This window comes from Pteropus alecto, unplaced genomic scaffold (assembly GCF_000325575.1).
Source record: "Pteropus alecto unplaced genomic scaffold, ASM32557v1 scaffold25, whole genome shotgun sequence".
NCBI lineage: Eukaryota > Metazoa > Chordata > Mammalia > Chiroptera > Pteropodidae > Pteropus > Pteropus alecto.
Window position 1 is genome coordinate 29,035,166 of NW_006441955.1, and position 25,974 is coordinate 29,061,139.

General features: G+C 33.6%; 1 protein-coding gene and 1 pseudogene across 2 annotated transcripts in view; one reads left to right on the top strand and one right to left on the bottom strand.

The window, feature by feature from the left end:
* TTLL7 (tubulin tyrosine ligase like 7) overlaps positions 1–25,974 on the bottom strand; it is a 146,727-nt gene that overhangs the window by 6,599 nt on the left and 114,154 nt on the right. For both annotated transcript variants that reach the window (XM_006919353.3, XM_025052105.1), the window contains 3 exons: positions 25,675–25,755; positions 14,223–14,383; positions 7,622–7,795 (listed from right to left, as the gene is read on the bottom strand). In XM_006919353.3, the coding sequence (XP_006919415.1) occupies positions 7,622–7,795; positions 14,223–14,383; positions 25,675–25,755 (416 nt within the window). The remainder of the gene's footprint in view (positions 1–7,621; positions 7,796–14,222; positions 14,384–25,674; positions 25,756–25,974) is intronic.
* LOC112485873 lies at positions 25,132–25,250 on the top strand (annotated as a pseudogene).

The following is a 25,974-nucleotide window of genomic DNA, read 5'->3' on the forward strand; positions in this document are numbered from 1 at the left end:
CTGGTAGGGAATTAGCCTTGAAAACTTAAGCTATGCCACCCTTCTGAGATTTTTCTGGAGTAAGATCAGGATCCCTGATACCCCCAGAATAAACTCAGCTTCCCTGTTTGGGGAACACAAGGTAAATAAAGTTCATCATAATATTTGTTCTGCGTTTTTTAAATTTTTTTTAATGTGGTAAACTGTACATAATATGAAACTTACTCGGTTTTACTATTTAAGTGTACAATTCATTACATTAAAGTCATTCACGATGGTTGTGTAACCATCACCACTACTTAGTTCCAGAACTTTTTCATCATCTCAGAAACTCTGTATCCATTAAACGCTAAATCCCTATTTCTCCTCTTCCCAGTCTCTAATAACCTCTATTCTATTTTCTGTCTCTTTGAATCTGTCTATTCTATATATCTCATATAGGTAGAATCATATTATATTTTGGCCCTTTGTGCCTGGCTTGTTTCACTCAGCATGCTTTCAAGGTTCATCCATGTTGCAGCATGTATCAGAATCCATTCCTTTGTATATAGGCTGAATAATATTGCATTGTACGTGTATATACCACACTTTATCCATTCATCTGATGATGTACACTTGAGTTTCACCTTTTGGCTATTGTGAATAATGTTGCTGTAAACATTGGTGTAAAAGTATCTGTTTAAGTCCTCATTTCAGTTCCCTGTGGTATAAACCTAGGAGTGGAATTGCTCCATTCCTTTGTATATATGCTGAATAATATTGCATTGTACGTGTATATACCACACTTTATCCATTCATCTGATGATGTACACTTGAGTTGTTTCACCTTTTGGCTATTGTGAATAATGTTGCTGTAAACATTGGTGTAAAAGTATCTGTTTAAGTCCTCATTTCAGTTCCCTGTGGTATAAACCTAGGAGTGGAATTGCTAGCTTATATGGTAATTCCATATTTAATTTTTTGAGGAATGCCAAACTGTTTTCCATAGCAGCCACATCATTTTACATTCTGAACTAAGAATGCATGAGGGCTCTAATTTCTCAATATCTTCACCAACACTTACTGTTTTGCTTTTTTTTTTTTTTTTAATAGTCATCCCAGTGGGTATGCATTGTCCTATAGTTTTAACTTTGACTTTTTTGGGAAAAGGGTTAGTCCTAGTTTCAAGTGCCACCTCTGCCATATGCTAGCAATGTGGATCTGGAAAAGCCATTCAGCCTCTTTGGGCCTCAGTTTTCTGATCTGTGAAGAGTCCAATAGTTTCTGCCATGCCTGTCTCACAGAGTACAGAGCCAATGAAATAGTACATGTGGGTGAAATATTATTTATGTGTTATGAACATCAGCCTTACTAGCAAGACCATCCCTGTTCTAAGACAGACGTATTAAGCTATCTTAACCTAAGGCCATAATAATACCATGTATTTAACTCAATTTTTAAAACTTCCTAATTATAAAGTATAGCACACACTGAAAAAGCACATAAAATCTAAATGCTACCCAGCTTAAATAACTGAATATTCCTAGCACCCCAGAGCTCTGTATTACAGCACCCTCCCTCCCTATAAAGTTATCCACTATGGAGACTTTTATGGTAATTACTTCCTTGTTTACCCAAGTACACATTCCATAAACACCAAAATTTAGTTTTGCCTGCTTTTCATTTTAAAATAAATGAAATGAAGTATGTATTCCTTTTGCTCAACTTTATGTTTGAGACTCACATATGTTGCCTTGTATGTGTGCAGTTTGTTCACTGTCAATGCTGTATAATATTTCATTGTTTTGACAATACAGAAAATGTGTCCATTTTTCTATGAATACATTTTTGGGTTGTTTCTCAAATTTAGCTATTAAGTAAATTCTACTATGATCATTCTAATAATGGTCTTCTGCACATGTGCAAACATTTCTGCTGAGAATTACTGGTAATAGAATAGCTGTAAAGAAGGTAGACTTTATAATGCCAGTTTTTAAAGGTACCAATTTTCACTATCACCAGCAGAATAAGAGAGTTCATATCACTAGAGTTCGTAGCATCACTCTAGTATATAGATAGTCTTTGGAAACAAATAACATCATTGTGTTTATAGCATTCTGTTTTTAGTAGTGGTATTTTCATTTAAAAAATATAGTAATTCTCAATCACTGGAAATGTCAAATCTTAGAAAACGTAGCATTTCTACGCATGTTAAATGAATGCTGGCACTGAGCTCTACTTTTTTTTTCTAAACAGGAAAAGGGTTAAACACTTTTTCAAATGTTTATTGGTCCTTTTTTTCTTTTTTTCAAACTCTTGTGTGAATAGCTTCTACAAGTATCTTCCTCCAAATACTTTGCTTCATTCTATGGCTTGCTTTCTCACACCCACCTGTGATATTCTGATGCATATATGTTCTTAATTTTAACACAGTAAAATTCATCTTTTCGTTTATCATCTGTACTTTGGTCTTATATTTTTATAATCTTTGTACACCTCGAGGTCATGAAAATATTCCCCTATATTTTTCTGAGATTTTTAGTTTTGCTTTTCATATCCATATACTAAATTCATTAAAAATGATTCTTGCATATGGTGTGGGTAAACTCAAGTTTTCTATTATTATTATTATTTGGAAACTCAATTATCCCAGCACCATTTGTTTAAACAAACTTCCTTTTCTCATTTGTCATAAATTAAGTGTATCCCTTGTAGTCATAAATAAAGTCTCTATATATGCCTGGGTCTATGGATAACCTTTCCGAATTGTGCCATTGGTCTGTCTATACTTTTAGCAGTAGTAATTGTCTTAAATTACTTTAGCTTTATTATAAGTGTTAGTACACTGTAGTTAATAAATTTTACCATTTTATTGTTCTATTTCAAGAGTTTCTCATTTACTCTTGGCCCTTTACTTTTCTATATAAATATTGGAACAGCTTTGGTCAAATACTACACCCCCCGAACTAAATTTGTTGGGTTTTATATTAGGGTTGCACTGAATTTGTAGATGTACAGAACTATTTGAGAGGAATTGACATAATAATATTGATTTCAATGATGAATAACATATATCTTTCAATTTTTTACATTTTCCTGCAAAAAAGTCTTACACATTTTGTTCTATTTATTCCTAAGTGTTAGCTATGCTTTGATGTTATGAAAAATGATATTGTATCTAAAATTTCATATTCTAGCTATTGTTGATATAGAAAAACTACAGTTAATTGTCTTATCTTGACCTTGATTTAATCAAAATTGTTAAATTTACTTAATAGTTTATCTATAGATTTATTTAGTTTTCTATGAATTCAATCATATCTACTAGTAATGAGTTTTAGTTATTTCTCTCAAATATAATGTCTTTAATTTTTTTTGCTTGACTCATTAAACCAGCTAGGACCTCCAGCACAACACTAAACAGAAGCAGTAGTAACAAGCGACCTTGTCTAGTTCCTCATCTCAAATGGAAAGCCTTCAACATTTCACCATTAGGTATGTTTGTTATAGTTACCCTTTAGTAAACTAAGGAACTTTTCCCCTTTTGTTTCTAGCTTGCTCAGCATTTTTTAAGGAATGAATGTATATTGAATTCCATCAAGTGATTATCTGTATCTATTAAAATTATCTTTTATTCTATGAAAATTACATTGGTCACTTTTTAATGTTATTGCACCCTTTAATACAATAAACAGAAACTGGTCGTAATACATTATACTATTTAAAATTTCTGGGTTCGTTTTACTAATATTTTAAGAATTTTGCATCTACATTCAGGAGTGAGATTGAACTGTCATTATCCTTTACCATAATGTCCTGGTCGGGTTGTGGTATTAAAGGTATGGTAGCCTCATAAAACAAGCTGGAGAATGCTCCCTCCTTTTCTGCTCTAGTGGGTTTCGTAGAATTAGATAGTGAATACCATGTGAATCTAGAGTTATCTTTGTGGGGGGCTTTTAATTATTGATTCGATTCCCTCAATATAAAGGACTTTCTATATCTTATGTCACTTTGGTAATGTGTTTTCCCAGGAATTTGTTAACAACCTAAATTTATCAGCATAAAATTGTTCATATTTCCTTACAAAATTTTTCATGTTTATAAGATCTGTAGTAATGTCTCTATTTTTATTCTTGATACTAACTGTACCTGCCTTTTATATTCTTGATCAGTCTCACCGGTTGTTTATCAATTTTATTAGTTTTTTCAAAAGTAAACTTTTAGCCATGTTGATCTTTTTTATTGTTTATTTCATTATATAGACACTCCCCAACTTATGGTGGTTCAACTTACAATTTTTCAATTTTACAATAGTGCAAAAGTGATACGCATTCAGTAGAAACTGTACTTCAAATTCTGAATTTTGATCTTTTCCCAAGGACAGTGTGATATGTTGATATCATTGATACTGTTGTGATTCTAGGTGGCAGCAGTGAGCTGCACCTCCCAGTCAGCCATGTGTTCACAGGGTAAACAACTAATATGCTAACAGTGTACTGTGTTATCAGTGCTTTTTGGATATTGCATTTTGTGTTGTCACATCCCGTCATGTCTATAAAATGCCCATCTGTGTCTCCTGCTTCTGATGAGAAAAAGAGGAAGGATTTACTTTTGAGCTGAAATTCAAGATAATTGCCCAACCATAAGTTAATGTAAGGTTCTGAGCATGTTTAAGGCAGGCTAGGCTAAGCTATGATGTTGGGTAGATTAAGTGTATTAAATGTATTTGGATACTTATTTTCAACTTATTATGGGTTTACCCATAATATGGGACGTAACCCCATCATAAGTCAAGGAATATTAGTATTATTAATTTTTGCTGGCATTTTTATTTCCTTTTTCTGTATTATTTGTGTTTATTTTAATGTCATTTTGTCATTTTTCAAGATGATTGCTTAGCTCATTTAATTTTTTCTTTTCCTCTTTCCTAATGTGTCCATTTAAGTCTATAAATAGTTCTATAACAATTTGGCTACACACTGCAAGTTTTTATTTGTAAGATTTTTATAATCATTCAGTTCAAAATCTTTTATGTCCATTATGATTTCTTCTTTGATTCATGGATTACTTAAAAGTGCATTTTTTTTATCTTTCCAAAATATAAATTTTCTGGTTATATTTTCTTATTGTTTTCTAGCTTAATGATATGTGGTCAGAAAAAATACTCTGCATAATTTCAAGTTTCACAAATTTGTTGAAATATGTTTAATTATTCCACTATATGGTCGATCTTTATAGAAATTCCTGGTATGCCTGGTGTATTATACTCTGAGGTTATTAGATTTACATACCACAGTTAAGTATGGTAATCATATTATTAAAATGTTCTATACTTTAATTTTTTTTTGAGGAAAAAACATTTTTAGTATATTAAAATCTCCCTCTATGGTTGTAGATTTGTTTATTTTTTTTTCCTGTAATTCTGTCCACTTTTGCTTTGCAAAACATCTGGAACATTTTTCTCCTAGGAATCTAGGGATTTACCAAGGTCCACATCTTTGCGAGCCCTGAACTCCACTTTTTCCCTTTAGGCCCATGAGTCTGTCAAAAGCACTACTCAGTACTAACAAATACTCATTAACAAGTATCTGGTTAACATTTTCTGATATCTTTAAGCAAATGCTTTGATATTTTGTCTAGCTTCTCTAGTTGTTGTGAGGGAGAGGATTTGTCCAAATATCTAGTGCTCTATTAACTGAAGACAGAAGTTCTAATTCAGTAGTTTTTATTAATGTTTCTAGTCACGGTACCCCTCTTATGATATGAGTTTATATGAAAGCTCGGTACATGAAAGATAGAAACACAGAGATGCTGAGACTAGAAAATGTCTGAAGATCTCAAGGTTTCCCAAGTAAGTCTAGTTACAGTGAAATATTGAACTGATCCCAAGAACTATAGTATCCTAGATATATACTAAATATATATATAATTGACCATCTGAGTTTATGTAACAGTTCTATTGGTTTACTTAAGAGTCTACCTCTAAGAAATGGCTTTTCACTTAGTGTACCTATACATTATTGTTTTTCTGAGATTGCAAGGTTGAAGTCCACTTCCTTCCATTTATTCTTTAAAGTCTCTTAAGAAATACCCTGAAGATTTCTGATGAAGATAAACATTGTCATAAACCTGACTAATGTTATTAGCTCTATCTTCTTCTCTCTTAATTTTACAGATATATTAGCCAAATATATATCTCTTCATAAAGTATTTAGGTATGTATACCTCATAAATTATTTATATTAGGCATATTTATATGAATTTATATATAATTTATGTTTCATTAGGTATACTTCAGAAATGAAATTAATCAACATATTAATAAATATCAAATTAAGTGACTTCTACATATAAAGTAATATGCTATAAGTTCCTAATTTACAGGGAAAAGATATGGTCCCCTTTTCCATGTTTTTAAATTAATGTGACATTGACTTGGGTTTTAATAGCTATATATTAGGAGGACATGTTTATTTCTCTCTCTTCCTTGTGTTTTTATGTAGAAGAACCTCCACTAGTGGAAACTTTCTAGCATCTTACCAGAAGTGAGTTATCCCATTTGCAGGTTTAAAAGAAAGAAACTAGCATGGTTGGTATAGCCCCTTTTTCTTTTTGGATCAGCCTATTTGCAGAAAGGATGTATTCTTACTTGCTCTCCTACCAGTACTAATGGAATTAGACTTTATGAGGTAGTGCTAGTGGAAGATTCGGGTTGACCTAGCTCTGCCTTTGACGCAATGGGCACATTTAATTCTGAAATTCAATATTAGAAAACTCACTTGGTTCACATCTACACATATGCCCTTCAATGTAGCTTTTCTCAGTAACTAAACTCTATTTTGATAATCATCTGACTCCTATAATTCTCTATCAAATGGTTTTGAACTTGGGCAAGAATATGATCGATCTTTTTAATAAATGGATAAATTTCTAGGTATTTCCAAAAAAAAATCCAAGCTATAGTATTTTCTTTTAGTTAGTTGAATCCTATCATCTTTTCATGGTCACTTATTTTTTTAAAAGTCGTCGTTTATTCTCTTCTATCCTGAGTAGTACTATAACTTATGTATACTGAAAATAAAGTCACGTATTTATCTTTAATTCAAATGAGAACTATAATTGTCTTGAGAATTGCTAAAATGTATTTCTTGTTTATATTTTTTAACTTAAAAACAATATTATTTTTTATGCTTTTTTAACTCAACAACATTTATGAAAATTCAATTTTTAAATAGAACTTAACGAATTCACTTCCCACTGATTTGTATGGTGATGAAAGGAGTAGCAGAGGCATACTGAACAATAAAAATTAAACTAAAGGTATCTCTTCAACTGTTAGGATAAAGAATAAATGTTGAAACATCCCTGAGGAAAAATGTTAAATTGTTAGCATTTTTGGTTGCTCTTACTTGGCTTTTGAAAGCAAAGTATGTAAAACAAATAATCTCATTTCCATGCAGGTTATTTCTTTCACCTTCAGTTTTGTTCAGTCCTTTAAAGGTAAAGATTGTGCAAGATTGAGATTTTATAGACAATAGTATGCATGAATTTTCAGTCTTTAGCTTCTCTTGCCATATAAACAAAAAGAGACTTTCAATTTCAAACTGCATTGTGGCATTACTTTACATAAAACTCCCAGAGTCTAGGGAATGTAAACAAGTACCTGGAATTACCCCAATTGGTACCAATGCTTGAGAGCGATCCTCTTGTGTCACTTGCATATTTGTAAACCACTAGCAGGCACTGTTTACAAAGCTCAACCAGGCGCTGGCAACATTGGAGCTGCAAAGGAGTCACCACCTCCGGGCTTTTACTGAAAATACTCTCCCAAGAGGATCTGTTGGCATGGAAACAGACATGACCTCATGAGGCTGCTAAAAATGGCAACCAGCCATATCACTTACCTAGCAACAAAGCAATAAGAAAAAGAAGAAATAGGCTCACACGTTTGAAGCAACTACAAAAGGTTGAAAGATAAAAAATAAATACGTATTCGAAAATTAATTTTTACATTAAAAAACACAACATAGAATTCATAGACTATTTGTCTTTAAAGACTTCACTGCTGCCAACTGTGAGTAGCTAACAGGATGGTTTCCCAACACTTCCTGAAAAACTGAGTTATTCTATATCAAAGTATTTGTAAAATACTGAGTTAACTTCTCAAAAGTTAGGTATTCTAGGAATTTAGGTTTTCTAGGAAGCTATATTTACCTCTCCCTTAAAAATAATCCCACCAAAGAATTAAAAGTTGCTGCTACTTAATTTGTAACCTTTTCACACCAGGAGAATGTAGGTTAATCCCCTGATTATGACCACCCTTTTCAAAACACTTTCATATGTAATTATATCCATGATATTCCTAGAGCGTATGTTTTGTACTCTGGAAATAATGTTATCTCAACAAGTACTATCCTACTACAGTCTCAAAGGTAGTGTCCTCCCCTCCTTTAGTGCAGTCAGCTTATACCAAAGCAGGCAGTAGTGCGCATGTTCTTGGTAAATTTCAATTGTGTGTGTGTATTTACAATTCCTAAGTTTACTGTCATGGCCCAAATCAGGAAATACCAAAAGAGAGGGAGAGGGAAGGATGGGAGGAGAGAGAGAGAGAGTGAGAGAGAAGAGGAGAGAGGAAGAGAAAGGGGGTGGGGGGGGCGAAGAGAGAGAGAGATTTCCTTAGTGTAAATGAAACTCTTTTCACGCCTCAAGGGGAAAGTTTGGTTTCACACTTGGTAGTGTTTCAAGTCTCATTTTACATAAACCAATTCACTTAACCCTCAGAGAGAGAGAAAAGAGTAGATTTTCAGAAAGAAAAAAATATTAAAGAAAATATTTTTCTGAAGAAATGTACTTCCCAGTGGGAAATTCAGACTCGATTTTCAATCTTCTGTGGATATTTGATATCTTTGGAATTTTTAAAAAATGCTTTAGAAGCTCAGAAAGGTAATTTTTAGTAGAAAGGCTACCGTTTATTTTTTCAGGAGAAACACAGTCCCAAAAAAGATAGTATGTCATCACTGAATGACAGGTTTCCTTAAAAGAAATAAGATTCAAACGAGTAGATTAAAAGGAATAAATTATCTTCCATGTTCTGAGATGTTCAGGACTAAATAGTAATATGCTAGTTAAATTAACTCTAAAATAAAATTTAATTTATTACTAAATATAAGAAAAACTAGATATGAAATACATTTATATATGTGTGTATGTGTGTGTGTGTGTATATATATATGTGTGTATATATATGTGTGTGTGTTTACATAGATATACAATTTGCCCAACTTGATCAAGAAAAGTATTGGAGAACATCAATTAATTAGGGAATATGTTTATAATAATATGTCTTAATCTAGCAGGCCCTACATATTGGGCACAGAGAAATAAAAATTTCATATAAATGTAAACACACACAGAAAACATCCCATGTTCTGTCTGCCTAGCACTTTTCTCTCCATTGGGATTCTGGATATTTCTACAAAAGTCAACTTCTATCACCACCCTCCCCTCTCAATTTGGACATGTTTATATTTTGATCCTTTGGAGCTATTTGATTAGATCCACTATCAGGTCACTCATATCATGGTAATTTTTCTTCTCCTGACTTGGAGTATGGAGGTAAGAAAAGAACAAATAAAATGGAAGAAAGATAAAAGAGATTCCTTGATTTAACATTCTGAATAATATGTGAGTTACAACATGAGCAGCTTTGGCTTCTCATTCTTCCATTCTTCCTTAAATATTTTAAACAAACATATGAATCAAGTCTTTTACCTATTTTTGATGTACATGTTCACCACCATTGGCCAAAAACCACATTCTACTCTATCATCTATACTTGAGTGTCAGCACATCAAAACCCTCATAAAGAGCAAAGAAAATGAACAGGACTTGTTTCACTTGGTACTAGGCTAATGGCAACCCCTCTGCACAAAGGAAATCTGCCCTTTGAATTGATTCCTCCAGCTCCTACCCACTACTTGGCAAAGCTGAGTAAATATGAAATGCCTCTATAACACTACAGAATCTTAATTTTCAATACTAACACAACATTTTTAAGAAGGTGAAAGAACATAGAAATAATTAAAAATACCAGTGCTTTTATCAGAGAACCCAGGGTCTTATCTGTCTGCTTTCTGACTCTAAATTCCAAGGAAATGAAAGGGCCCAAATCCATGAGTTAGAAAAGGAAAATTAAATGGTTAAAATGTTCTTCCTAGTACTCCCTAATCCACAAAGCGATATGAAAGGAAAAGACTTCAAATGATATTTTTTTAGTAATAAAACAAGAAGATACATAATACTGAATACCTCTGGCAACAAAGGGGAAATTATTAATGAAATCCCAAGACTTGAAAAGCTTCATATAATCCAGTAATCCAATAATTTTCATCTCCTTTCTCATCAAAACATTTAATAAGGCAATTATCTAAAAAGTGAAACTGATTTATTTCTTTCTCTTCTCTGGTAGAAGTCCATACAGATGACTGAGTGGCCAAAAGTACAAGAAGGGAGAAGGGAAGATAAAAAAAATCTGGACTATACCAGCTAGATTATCAGCAACAGAAAGATTAATGAGCTAAAGAGTACTAACAACAACACACTGAATTAAAAGTGATGTGAGAATAAGAGTCACATCATTTTAACTAGTCTACATGTTATGCATACATTTTCTAGTAGACATACAATTCATAGAAGAAGACTGCCTTAGAGCATTCCTTACAATTTCTTCTTGCCTAAAGAGTCAAAAAAAAGAAAAAGAAAAAAGCTTTTCTGTGACAAAATTCCATAAGAAAATTCATTTGGCAAAAGGTCCAAACCAGATTTTCTTCTTTGGGGTTTAGATATCAGGGTTTTGAGTAGAGAGAGCTTTTCCAAACAAAGCATTCCTTCTCCTATCCTCGTCCCTGAATCCTCCTCTTTACCTGGCAAACTCCTATTCTTCCTCTTCCTGCAAATCTCAGCGGGAGTGTTATTTCCCTTGGCTACATTTCTTGAGCTCTTAGGCCTAGTTTGAGTCCCATAGCACCTAGACTCCTCCTATCCCAGTAAACATTGTGGATAATTCCAAGAGCTATTCCCCTGGAGAGAACACATTTGGAATATGGGCATTCTAACACTCCCAGGAGACTGCATGTGATACAAAGAGTCACTGAGCATGGACTTCAGCAGCTTGGAAGAGCAACAGAGAAGGATGAAGGTATTTTCTGTGTGATGCATCAGGAAAACTCCTATGCCAATTCTAGAGAAACCTGCCACAAAGATCCACAATATTTTTTGATATTTCTGAATGTGGACAAGCAATGGGTTTTTATTTTTATTATTTGGGTGTTGACAGGTAAAGGCAAAAATCAAGGTAGCCCAGAGTTATTTGGATTATATTTTTCTAAGATTTTATACCTAACCAAATGATAGCTGCACATTTTATTAAAGTCTTTCCTTTAGAACTGAGTTAAGAGTAGATTTTTACTCTGATTACTAGACAAGCCAAAGTTAAATGACTATATATTGACTACACATGATCAAAGATAAGTAGAACTATTCTGGGTCCAAACTAAGAATCAAACACACATAATACCATGTGACCTCATTAAACTGAGGAAGCCTAAGAAACTCATTTGCAAAGCTGCAAAATAAAATCTGGTATTAAACTCACCTCTACAAACTACCAAGTTTTTAAGGAAATGGATGGAGAGTGGAGGTCAAATTGGATTCGAAGCTACTCTTGCTACGCTTGCTCCACCTGCCCAGGTGCAATGGCCTGGAGATTTGGCTCATGCTATGGACTTGCAATAAAGCAAACTTGGTAACCACTGACAATGCTGCTTTCAGGGGAGTCAATAAAATATAGAGTTAAGAGCTTGGGCTCTTGACTCAGACAACCTGGGTTTAAATTCAGGATTGCCTAGTTACTATGAGCAAGTTATATACTCTCTTTATGCTTCAATTTTCTCATTAATACCTTGAGAATAATAATAATCGATTGATTACTCAAATTTTGTAGTGGTGATTATAAAAATATTTAATATGTATGTAATAACTATGTATGGTGTCAGGTGCATACTAGACTTATCAGAGGGATTACCTCATAAGTTACATAAATGTCTAACCACTATGCTATATACCTGAAACTAATATGATATTGAATGCTAACTGTAATTAAAATTTTTTTTAATTAATTAAAGAATATTTACTATGTAAAATGTCAGGCACTTGTTAAGATTTCAAGTTACAATGTCAGGCACTTGCTAAGATTTCAATAAATGTAACTCTCATTCTTATTACTAGTAGTAACAGATACCACCAGGAAAAAAAAAAATCGGAGGAATACTGTGCTAGGAACAAAAGAAAAGCATTCTAATCAAGTTAGTATATATTACCAAAATAGTTCAGGGAAGACGATCCCTAAAGACAAAGAACCACCACTTTATGAGCATCTTTAGGGTCTCGAGGCCACCAGCACCAATTTCAGTAGCAGACTGTTTCACTGACTTCCATGGTAGAGAGTAGCTGGGATTCATATATGGCATTCCAACCAATGGATCAACAAACAGACAAAAATTCCATTCATGAGTTCACATTGAGAAAACGACATCAACTAAGGGGCATGGAATACAGTTCAAACGTTTCACTTAAGTCTCTGTACAAATAATTTATAGCCAGGATTACTCTCAGATTTCATCACAACCCAGAGCACCTTAGGAATTCTTCCTGTTGGTGAATGGCAGCTGAGGAAAATTATGGCGGTGAGAATAAGTCTGCAAATGATATGACTGATTCAGTGCTAGATGACTAGAACATTAAATGGAGGCCATTCAGAGATAATTTCAGACTACAATAGTCTGCTAAGGTTTCACAAAAGAAGTGTACAGGTTGGGTCTTTGCACAGGGTTTCAGTAATGTAGAGAGGATTAGAGGAATGGCTTTTGGAAGCTACCCAATCAGATACTTAATGACTTCAGCAGCTCAGAGGACGAAAAGGGAACACTTTTAAGATATTTGAAAAATAATGAGTTTGTTTTTCTGGAACAGAGTTCAAGTTAAAGAGTAATGTGAGAGAAGACTGTAGAAATAAGAAAGAACAGGCACATTAGAGAGTCTTGTAACTCTAGATAAGAAGTCTAGTCTTTAATGATAAATAAGAGAAATCACTACAGATTTTAGGAAATGACCCTGACAATAAGGTGGATAAGGAAAACAAAAAATGAAGGCAAAAATGCCTAGAAATCTATTAATTTCACCTAGCCCTTCTATCAAAAAGACTGTACTCTCTGAAATCCTATACTTCATCTCTGTCTCTTTTATAATCATTAATTTGTACACATCTTATTTTGTCTACTATAGATAGCAGAGGTTCTTGGTTAAGAGCATGAACTCTGGGGCCAGAGTTCAAATCCCACTTGCACTAGGTCCTCAGCATGTACCTGTGCCTCCAGTTTCCTTGTCTATAAAATGGAGAAAATGAGAGAACATGCTTCAAAGTGAAGTTATGAGGATTAAATCACTTAATACATGTTAAGTGTTTAGAACTATGCCTGGTACATAGTAAGTTGTATTGTGTTAGCTAATATCATTTTTCTGGAGGGCAGGATCTATATCAGATTCAACGTTGTATCTCCAAAAGTATTTAATACAGTAGTAAGTACTTGATAATTGTTAAGAACAATGAAAAACAATCTAGAGTAGCCACAGTGGGCCCCACAGAAAAACTAACAGGATTTAGCAAATGATTGAATAAAGACAGTGAAGGCAAGGGAAGATGTAAATGCCTCTAAGATATCAAACTTGTATAATTGAGAAAATAACAATTGGATTAAGAGAAGTCCAAAAGATTAAAGGAAGTCCATTTCTGAATAAAAGAGAGCTATGAAACTTTTCTTTTTAGATATCTTGAGGCTGAAATGATAATGAGTCACAAAAACTTTGGCAGGACTGAAAATTTGGAGAGGAGCAGGAATACAGCCATAATTTTGGAAGTCTGCTACATAAAAGCAACAGCGGAAGGACCTTAAAGATATTGAGATTTTTTTATCAATTAACTATCTTCTCTCCACTGAATTCAAATTAGTTAGGTGGTGGTGTGTTCATATTCATTATCTCATCTAAATTAGCTTAACTGCTATGAATTATAGTAGAGTACTAAAAATTACATAGAGTAAAAAGTCCATATATTAAGAGATCATTAAAGAAATCCAACCATTTTACTGAGCTACCTCTATAACTAAAATATTTAAAATAACAATAATAAAAGATAACTCAGAACTTACCCTGAATCACAGAAACAGTTCCATAGTCCTTGGCCATGACTCCAGAGTAAGCGATTAAAAACTCGGTTAAAAATCCGATATAAATTTAATTCATCGACATCAGATACCTTCCAGATGCGTGGAAGAACGGCACGAATACTTGTTTTCACTATATCCAAAACCTAGTGGAGAAACCAAAGCATTTCAAAGTCTAGGTGTATATATATGTTCAAAGATGAAAATATTTAAAGATGATTACATACACACACACACCACACTAATTGAACAAAAGCACAGAATAAAAAGTTCAGAAATAACTCCATGCATTCATGAAATTTGGTATATGACACAGATGGCAAGTCAGACCACTACAGTAAGAAAAGATTCAATTTAAAATTAAAATTAAATCAAATCAATAAATGGAGATTTTTTTAATGGTAATTTTTCTCCCCTCTTTAATTCCCCCCCACACTTCCACTCCTGACCCATGGATGTTGCTGTTTCCCCTTAAGAACTGGATCTCTGAAGGCAGGGATTCTCCTCCCACACGTTCGCAGCGTGCACCCAGGGCCTAGTGCACCTGGGGCCTGGCGCACTAGGGGTATAGTCCATGACTCCACTTGGGGTGCAAACCCTGGTCCTTCTGCATGTAAAGCAGACGTGCTAACCACTACACTATGGAGTAACCCTCCAATGGTAATTAAAAAAAAAAAATGAAGCTGATATTATGCTAAGTGAAATAAGTCAGGTAAAGACACATACTATATGATTTAATTTATACATGGAATCTAAAAAACAATAAAAATGAACAAAACAGAAACAGACTTAAGATACAGAGAACATTTTGATAGTTGCAATGTGAGAGTGGGGTTAGGATATGAGTGAAAAGGGGGAAGAAATTAAAAAGTACACGTTGCTAGTTACAAAATAGTTATAGGAATATAAAGTACAGCATAGAAAATATAGTCAATAATATGGTAATAACTATGATGTCAGATGAGTACTAGATCTATTGGGATGATCACTTCATAAGTTATATAAATGTCTACGTTGTACTCCTGAAACTAATATAATATTGCATGTCGACTGTAATTGAAAAATAAAAAATTATTTAAAAAATAAAGTTGAATCTTCGCTCAATTAATAAAACTTAACTCTAGAATGATTAAGATCTTAAGTTTAAAAAATAAACCATTAAATATCTTTGTGGAAAGGATTGGTCAATATCTTTTAGACCTTGGTTACTTGAGTCACAAAAAAGTACAGACAATAAAAGATTAATAGATTTCGATCATATTGAAATTAAGAACTTCTGGCCATCAAGAGATGCCTTAAAGAAATAAAAGATCAAATTACAAACTGAGAAAATATATTCGAAACATATACCTCCAGCAAAAGATTAGTATCAGGACTATATAATGAATACCTAACAAATCGTTAATATAAACATCAACAACTTACTAGAAAAAAATTGACAAAAATACAGGAACAGGAATTTCACAAAAAAGGAAACAGACACTTCCAATAAACATAAAGAATAAATATTAAGCCTATAAGATATCATTTCAAGTCCATTTAATTGACAAAAATTGAAAGTTTGATAATGCTAAATGCTAGAGAGACAGGGATCTACAGGGTGTCTTAGACATTGTGGGAGGACAAATGGCACAGTTGCTCTGGAAAATACCTTGTCATTCTTTCCTAAAGTTGAAAATTCATATACTCTATGACACAGCAATTTTATCCCTAAGAGAAACTCATAGGTTAAAAACAACAGGCATGTAAAAGAATGTTTAAATGGCTGTTCACAATTGTACACACCTGGAAACAACCTAACTCTCCATTAACGAGACAGTGAAAAAGTAAACAGTAAAAAAGTAAACTCACTCTTTTGGAATATTATAAAATACTCCAAAATGAACGGAATATAACACACAATAAGAGAGCACATCTTAGCAATATCATGGTAAGTTAAAAATACACACCAGGGATTACATGTCGTATGAAACCCTTTTAATACAAGTAAAAACAACTAAATTTTTTAAATACTTATGGGGAATACCTAGATAAAATAAGAAGAAAGGAAGAAAGCAAAGAACTGGTGAATCATGAATTCAAAAAAATGGCTGCTTGAAACATGGGAGCCAGGAAGATGGACAGGAGTCATTTGGTTAGTTAATGGATTATTGCCAAGATCTTATCTTTTGTTTTGCATGTTGGCTTCACAAATGGTATAATGACACTAAAAACACTAAATAAAAGCAAGCTATATATAGACAAATAATGAGAGAGATTCATGAAACAAGGACTACTAATTTTGGTTTCTAAAAAAACCACAAAACCTACTTTGTCTAATTCACATGTATTTAATATTTATGCAGATCATTTCCAATGAAACTCTTAAAAATGAAAACATAAATACCAATAAACATAGTTATTCTAATTTCAGTTCACAGTAGATTTTTCACTTTTTATTTTATTTATCTAATTAAAGGAACTACCTATAAATATGAGAGTAAGAGGTGAAAAGAGAAAGAGACTGGCAGACATAAAGGCTGAGGGAAGATATGATTTCTCTCAATAGGCGTAAATGTATGAACAATTGGAAGCAGGTAAAATAATTTAATTTGTTTCTCTTCAAAACACACGTATTTAAAGAAATGATATTAGTTATCTCAGAAAAAGGCAAATTTAGAATAAATACATCTTTAAAAATCAGCTTTATAAAAAATTTTCAAAATAACATTTTATTTATAGAAGAATATCAACTGCAGCTTCTCACAATGAATTGTGTAAGCAGCATCATTTTCTCTCTCTCCCTGTTCCAGCTTCTTTTATTGTGAAGTGGGAACAGTATTGCAAATCCTACAGTAGGTGGTGGGGAAGAGAATGAGAGAGAATGCAATCTCTAATAAAGTGACTTGTGAAAAAATTGTCCTGGAAAAGTACATTATTACAGATAACAAATGCTTAATTACAAAGAGGAATTTTTTTTTTTAAGTTTAAAATGAATTATTCACAATAATACTGATATAATATTCATACCAGGCATTCATTTGTATTTTTTTTTAAACAATTTTCTCTTAAGCTATTAGTTTAACTCTTTATATTTCTGAATATAGAAAGCAGTACCCATGACTGATGTGATATGAGAATCAACACTGGCAGTAAGTGATAAATTTAAATTATTTCTCTTCCCAATTTTCTTTTCTACTTTCTATAAATTAGTGAGTAACAGCAGGCCAAAAGTAAGAACACAGGAAGAATTTAAAAAGTAGCCAAGATAACCCATAAATTGGTCTCAAGAATAAATATATGTCGATATAATAAAATTAAAAAGTATTAACGATGCTGGGAATTTTCACATTATCTTAATTTCACACTATTATTAAATAATTATGTAACTTTAAAGTGAGCATTTGAGATTAGGGGTTATTCATTTATTTCTTTTTGTATACAGTTTCTGGTAAAATGCATATGCTGTACAAGAACAAAAGAGAAGCGTGGCTAACATGTTGGCTGCCGGCTCTATGCCAAGCACTGTACTAGGTACATTACTTAGAGGAGACTCTCTTGGCTACTACTCTGGATATGTTTTATTCTTAATTTGAGGGAATTTTCAAAGTACGATGGTCTAATATCCTAGGCCACACAAGACTAAAAGCAGCAACTTCGGAAAGAAGCCAGGGAGTTAGAGTGGGGAGTGCTTCTGCCCCACTCCTAAGATTTCCTCCAATATGGAGATGGATGAACCTTCAGGCTTCTTGTGCCTCACCAAGCATCTCTGCCTGAAGTGATTTCCCACATTGGTGAGACTAGCATGGTCTAGGTGACCCAGGAACTTAGTCCTTTTCCAGAACACCACACTGGGAATATACATTCTTCTTTGCCTCTCTTTGTCTTCAGTTTTAAAGGAATCCCTCCAAGGAGGCAAGCTCCGGTCCTAGGGAGGGAGTGGGTTCAGGACACTTGTAATTTGGAGGGCATGAGAACATGCGAACAAAGGGAACAAGACATCAAATCCCTCATCTCTTCTCTGAGCCTTTACTTAGCTCTTTCCTCTCCTTGGAACAGCCTTCCCCTATCTTTTTTTCTGGCGAATTTCTATATCTTACCTCAAACATCACTTCTTCAGAGAGACTTTCGCCTGCCACTAAACTATTCCATGATCCCTTAACACGCATGTCTTCCCTATTAGCAAGATCTCACTGTATTTTAATTTCCCATTTATTTAATGAAGACTGTTATATACATAAAAGGAGGAATTATCCCCATCTTGGTAATAAACTTACCATGTCCCCAAGGCTCAAGACAGATCTAGAACTTAGTGGGTGTTTGTCTTAGTGAAATTGTTCCTGCAAGAAAATGAAACCTATGCAGACAAGGAGAGAATCAGAGCTAATACTGAGTGCTTACTGTGGACCAAGCACTTTTCTAAGCACTTCTACATATAGTAATTCATTTAATCCTCAGAACAAAAACATTAGGCAGATACAATTGGTCCATAATCACTCTCCAAATATCCTGAGGCTAGACTTCACAATCCTATACATTATTGTTTCTGCAGGGGAAAAAAAAAAAAAAAACGCGAATATTCAAACCAAAAGAAAGACAAAAATAACATAACTTCCTGTCAAGTCATTGTCACCAAATGAGTTTGGGTAGGTTAGATATTGCTGCCTAAAGGTTAATAAACATGTTTTGGTTTTGAAAACATTTTGAATATCATTTTATAGATGAGAAAACTCAGGTGTAGAACAGATAAGTAACTTATCCAAGATTTCACAGCTAATGTATGGACTGCTATGTAGCCAAACCTATGCTCTTAACCACTATCCAACACCTCATAATTAATTTGATCTGTCTAAGTGCCAACAGAAAAATCCTAGAAGAGAATCAAATTGTCTCTTCTTAGATTCAAATTCACCCCTAGTCAAGTAATACTTGGGAAGATAGATGGAGTTAATGTGCATAAACAAGGCTGCTCAAGCAGCCCTTCAATCAGGGCCTCGCAGTAGGGACTAGTTTGTTTAGAAGGCTATATAAATGGAGAGACAATGACTGCGCCTTTAGAAAACACCCGCTGAATAATTTCAGGAAGGCAGAGAACAGGTAGGTGAGAAATCAGACTGGAGTGAGGTAAATCGTACTTTAGTAATGCTATTTTGAATTTCTGGGTGCTTTGGAGTTAGAATAAAATAGGTGGAAGATAAATAATTTGTGAAACACAAAAACAAATGGTCAGCAAGGTGTCTTTTGTGTTTACCTGTGGATTCGAGTGAGACAAGCTTACAGAATATAAGTATCCATTTCCTGACATTATGACTTTTAAAAGCATCCCAATTCAACATTAAGCTGTCCAAGGGAAAAAAAAATAAATGGCAGATTCAGTCAATGGAAACATTAATAAAATGAAATGATCTGTCTTTTCTATATGAAATACAGCACACAGACAAATTTGTATTTTACAAGAACATACAGATGTTGAATGATGAACTGCTCCATATGGCTGAACATTTGGTCCTAAATTAAAATAATGGCATGAGGTGAGGGAGGTTTAGAAATAACATTAAAATTACTACATGTTGTACTAATGATGCATGGAACAACCACGGCTATAGGGTAAAGGCATCTTTGCTGATGCAAAACTAAAAGCTCTGTACAGCATCTATGTCTGCCCAAATGCAAAAGAGATGGAAAATAATATCGTAATTCATGCTGAGGCAACCACAGTAGGTTAAAAAGAAATGGCCATTTAGAAAAATATTTAATAAACAAGGATCTCTTAGAACCATAAAATAAATGCAAATATAGTACAATCTTATGTCTTGTTATCCTCCAACCTTAGTGTTGCCTAGGTATCACATCAGAAAAAAAACTTTTCAGCAAATTTGACATTCTTCACAAACCACTAACACTGCAATATTTTCATACTTCATATATATTCCTTACAAACTATATAAAGCAACTGCATTCTTGGCAGAAGGCTAAATTAGGTAAGTGTGGAGTTACCACAACATGACATTAAGTAAGATTAGCTATTTCCATTTTCACCTGGTGAGGACTCTTTTCAGTATTTAATTTCTATATCTTTGACCTTTGAATTTTATACCCTTTAAGGAAAATTTGAAATGAGGCATGTGGAAGAGTTTGTGTGTATAGCATTCTAATCTTAAGAGTTTTACGACATTCTAATGAGCAACAGCAAATGCTTGGATCCTGGAACAGGAAAAGTGAGATACATATTGCAACAATAGTCTCTAAAGGGAATTAAGAGATTTAAATGAGTCTGTGCATTCCACACCTAGATTAGTGCTCCGGATGTGGTAGTCTCTCAATTAATAGTCTTCAATGCATGTTTGAATAGCAAATAAATAAATGAAGAAACAACTCTCCAAATCTTCAAAAGTGCCTACCCATAGTTTTTGTACAAAATTGGCAACCAATAAATGTTTGTCAAATTAAGTCACATCCTACACAGCCTTTCTGGCAGCCATGGAGACATGCCATCGGAATCAATCTGCTTCCAAGAGTGCAGTTTAGCTGACAGCTTCCTCATTCATGATCCACTGCAACACTAAAGCCAAGCTTATGCTGTCCCAGACTGCTCCCAGCCAAAGATCAAGCATGGTTGGGACCAGAGAAGGACAATTTCTGCCCAGTTCGATCCCCCTAACAGGCAATCTTTGTTCTGGGTGCCCCATCAACCTGACAAGCTTTCTCAGAACGTCACTGAAGTCTAAGATTCTTCCTCCTCAATCCTCCTGCCTTCCATTCACAGGTGTCAGACTTATATTGCAGTCTAAAGGCTCTTCCTGCCTGCTCAAACTCTCTTTATCTTCCTTGGATGTTCTCTCTTATAAATCTCTCGCTGCTAATTCTGTCTTCTGTCTGCTGAGCTGACATAGCCTTCCAATGATTATCAACTTATCACAGCCAAAAGGATAGATCTGATTTATCCACATCTACAGAAAATTAGATCCTTGGCCTTCTAAATGGGTAACTTTTATCTAATTCTACATTCCACGGCTGACCCACATTTCTAGGTTTCTTTTTGTTTTCTTGGATGCAGTTTCCAGTTTTATAAAGCAATAGTACAGGTTACAAATGGACAGTTAAATAAATGATCAATATATTACAACCCAAAAGACAATTTTTTTACTTCATTTCTACATATTCTACATAAAACAATTCTACATATGAGAATTCTTAGTAAAATAAAATACCTCAGAGAAACAGCCTGTAATTAGGATTCATAGTAGAAAAAATACATCTATCGGCCTGAATTTTACACCTTCTAAGGCTAGAGCACCATCTCACACAATATCTCAATTCCTCACAAGATCCTTCCAATATTTCATGTTACAAATCTCAGAGAAGTTCTGAGAAGCTACCGGCCCCAAGTAAAGAACAGGCAGTATCAAACCCCAGTACAAATGATGGCAAGTCCGGTATCTCTTTCCACTATCTAATATTGCCCCTATGTTGACATATAAAGGTTAAAAATTTTCTTCAATGTACTTTTCAATGCATTATTAGCTCTCTTGTTGCCGAAAAAAAAATATTTCAGTCAGTCATTCTCTGATCCCACTTTACCTCTGATTTCATCTGAAATAAGGTCAAGAAAATTATTTATATATTATTATATAGTACACGTATATAGTAAATATATTGTAAATATATATGTGTACTATATTATGTATTTATAAATACGATATACTCGAATAAAATCAACTATATAAGTTTGTCCCAATTATTATTCCATACTATATCTTTATACTTTTCCTATATGGGGTGAATTTGAAGTACTTCAGTTTATTCTAATGCTATTGAACACATGAACAAAACATTTTTTATTCTAATGCTATTGATCACATGAACAAAACATTTTTTTAATCACAATTTACAAAGATCATCATTTATGTTAAAGCTCAATACTTCCATTGTTGGCTGGCTTTATGATTTGCATTCATGATGTGTATATTTGTTACGCTTCTTTTTGTGAATAAGGATGAAAGAAACCATAAATGTAGTGAGGTTAATTTTACAAAAATAAAACGTTTTACAAAAATTTCTTCCTTATTATTCGAATAATTACTTATGGATCTGAGCTCTTAAATTACCCTTCCAGTAAGGGGAAGGATGTCATCACAGCACGAATGCTGCTGAAAGCTGCCCTCTGCTTCTTTTTCCTCTTAAGGAACAAACTGGTTGAGGAAAGAAAAGAAAACACAGTGATCATGACCATAGCAAGAAAAATTGCTACAAATAAGTTGCACTTGTGTAAATATTGGGCTCCCTTATCAGAGCCTAAACCTAGCATCCCTCAGCCACCTTTTAGGGCCTCTATGGCAGTGGGCAACTTTGCAAGATAAACTTGCTCTAGTTAAGATCACCCCTTTATTTGAGATGTTCAAGGTAAAGCTGACCTTAATAGACATCCTTGCAAATCCTTTGATGAAATTTCTCACCGGACTACCTTTGGTCAAGATGGCATAATTTAGCCACTAAACTCAACCTCTACATTTACACTGTCAAATCTAGTAGCCACTAGACACATCTGGCTATTTAAATTTAAATTAATTAAAATTAAAAGTTCAGTTCCTGAGTTGAAATAGGCACATTTCAAGTGCTCACTCAATGGCCACAGGTGGCTAGTGACCACTATACTAAACATCACAGATACACAACATTTCTATCACTGAAAAAAGTTCTATGGGACAACACTCATAGTAAATAAACTTGGTATTTTTATTTCATCTGGCTAGAAGATGGAAAGATTATATGGGTGACTAATGGAGAATATAAATGAAGGCCACCTAAAACTGGAAGGCTCCTTCTTTGCCAATGGAAATCACACGTATTGGCACTTGTCACTTTGAACCCAGAATACTTCCAGGTATGTGAGAAGGGACACTTGAGAGCTGATGAACACACAGACTCAGCAACCATGCACTTGGTGGTGGCTTATTGCTTGTATCCTTCGCTCATAATTAGTCAACTTGGCTTATTTTACTAATGTATGTTTGTTTCACATGTCATGATTCATAATCTTGTGCTATATCTCAGGTTAAGAGCTATGATTCCAGAATACTGCTCAAATTAAGGCAACCGAATATTATAGATATATTATAATTTATTTAATCATAAATCTATTGATATATTTTGGGCTGCTTTAGATATTCTTTCACAAATGAGAGTACAATGAATGCTCATGTACATAAACCTTTTATACATTCCTATATTATTCTGTAGGATAGAATTCCAAAGTGGTTTTGCTGAGTCTTAAGGTTATGAACACTTGTAATTTTAGATACTGCAAATTACGTTTCTAGAGTTGAACCAATGTATTTCCCTCTAATAGTATATATAGTAAAGGCCCTTTTATCCACATTATTTCCATCACTAGATATTACCTTCTTATTAATTTTTGTCAATATGATGGTTTTTACTTGCTTCTTCTTCATCATTAGTGTGGCCAAAGATCTATTTATATGTTAATTGATTATTTGAAAGTCCATAAATTGTCTTTTTCATACATAGTCTTTTTATACACTCGCCATTTATTAATATTTATAGGACAGTTTGTCTTTTGTTGATTGATTTGTAGGAGATGTTGGTTTACTAGTGTTTGTGTTTTATGCACTGCAAAGATCTGTCTTCCTCATCCCAGCTCCATCCTCCTCACTGCTTCTGTCTTTTAACTTGGTTTAAGATGTCTTTTGACACCTGTTACGTTTTTATGTAATCAAATATGTCAATCATTTTTTCTTTAAGACTTTTTTCTTTAAGGTTTTAAGTCCTTCTTAATAAGTTGTTTCCCATTCTAAGATTATAAACATATCTTTCTATGTTTTCTTTTAAACTTTTAATATTTTCTTTTTAGATATAAAATTATAGTCTATCTGAAATTAATTTTTTTATATGGTAAGAGATAAAGCTCCAACTTAATATTCTTACAAATAGGTAGTTGTTTCTGTATCATTTAGGGGAAATTATCTTTTCTCCACTGATTTGAAAAGTCATATTTATCATGTATTAATATTTTATAAATACTTTAGTCTGTTTCTGGACTATTTTGTTTTAAATAGCAACTTACCTACACTATTCTATCTTGTAGATTATAAAAAAGTACATGAACTTGAGGGAACTCAAGGTTCTAATTCTAATAAAAACTCCTTATTTTAATCATCAACGCCATAGTCAGTGATTTGGTAAACATATTCAGGGCTTACAGTATGTTTTTCAATCTATGTCTGTTACCAGCCTTGCTATACCCTCCTCAACAGCAGCACAATATTTAGTACATGGCAGAACACTAAGTAATTATTTATTGAATATATTAATAAGCAATAGTGAGTTCAGTTTACTCAGATGAAAGTATATAATTTAAATATCATCATTTGATCAGTGTCAACTTTCAGCTTATTAGCAATAAATCCTAGAAAGGGGAAATAATAGCTTGCGTTAATGAAGGAATACAACAACTTCACTAAGGCTGCTAAAATAGTTTATCTCCCCCAAAATAATATCGCTGTGCATTTGAAGGGTTCCTCTGGCTGCTGGCCACCAACCTCTCCTACATACTCTCCAACACAGCTATTCCACACCTTTTACTGTCTCCCCAAACTTCTGAAAGGCCCTCCCCATCAGAAGAAAACCTTCACATCTTCCCTCCACACTGACATGGCCTCTGCAGTCGCACCTATGCAAATAAATGCTCCTGGTTAAGACAAACTTTCCCAGTTTACTTACTCAAAAACTTTCTATCACCTCTCTTTCCTCTCTTCTAAAGCATTCTCATCTGCACACAAACAACTGTAAATCTCTTCATCTTTAAAGAAAAATCTGTCATTAATGGACATCGCTCTCTAGCTACCACCACATTTTGCTTTCCCCTCTATAGCTAAATTCCTTGAAAAAATGCCTGGTCTATGCCCATGCCACCCTGAACAAGCCTGATCTCATCTGATTTCGGAAGCTAAGCAGGGCTGGGCTTGGTTAGTACTTGGATGGGAGACCACCTAGGAAAACCTGATGCTGTAGGCATAAAAAATAAAAAATAAGGGATTGTAAACTGACAAGGTCCTTGCAATCTGTGAGGTCAACCAAGGGTTGCCTCGCCAAAAATAATAATAATAATAATAATCTTCCCAGAAATAATGAGTGTCCCAAAAGAGAAAAATTAAAAAGAAAAAATGCCTGTACTAGCTGTGTTTTTTTCCTCTCTATCACTCTTAAACCTGCTCCATTCATTTTTGTAAGCTCTACAAGACCATGGCTTTTATTTTAATTCACTTTTTTAACCTTGGAACATAGAACAATGCCTGAAACATAGTAGATTGCAATAAATATTGTTGAAGAGATGAGTAAACAAATGTACATGTATATAGTTTGACTATAAATGTGGCTTAATGATCCTAGCTTAATACATAATCCAAAAGGGCAAACTTGTTTTGGGCATATTACTCACTTTTCGTTGTTTTACAGAGTCCAATTTTATTAGCCAATATGAAGCAACTTTCGTTTTATGATACTTCCAGTTATCAATGATCTGTTGTGAGAAACATTGAGAAATTTAAACTAGAATTTTCCTCAAAAGTAACAAATAAAAAGTAAACAGGTTAAAACCAATTTTATTAATGAATTTGTGAAATGAAAGTACTATAATATTACTTGCAATAGAGAATGTCTACTCTCATAAAAAGCATGTGCCAAGATTTCTAACATAAAAAAGCCATCAGAATCCAAAGCTTTCTCTTCTTGCTATAAA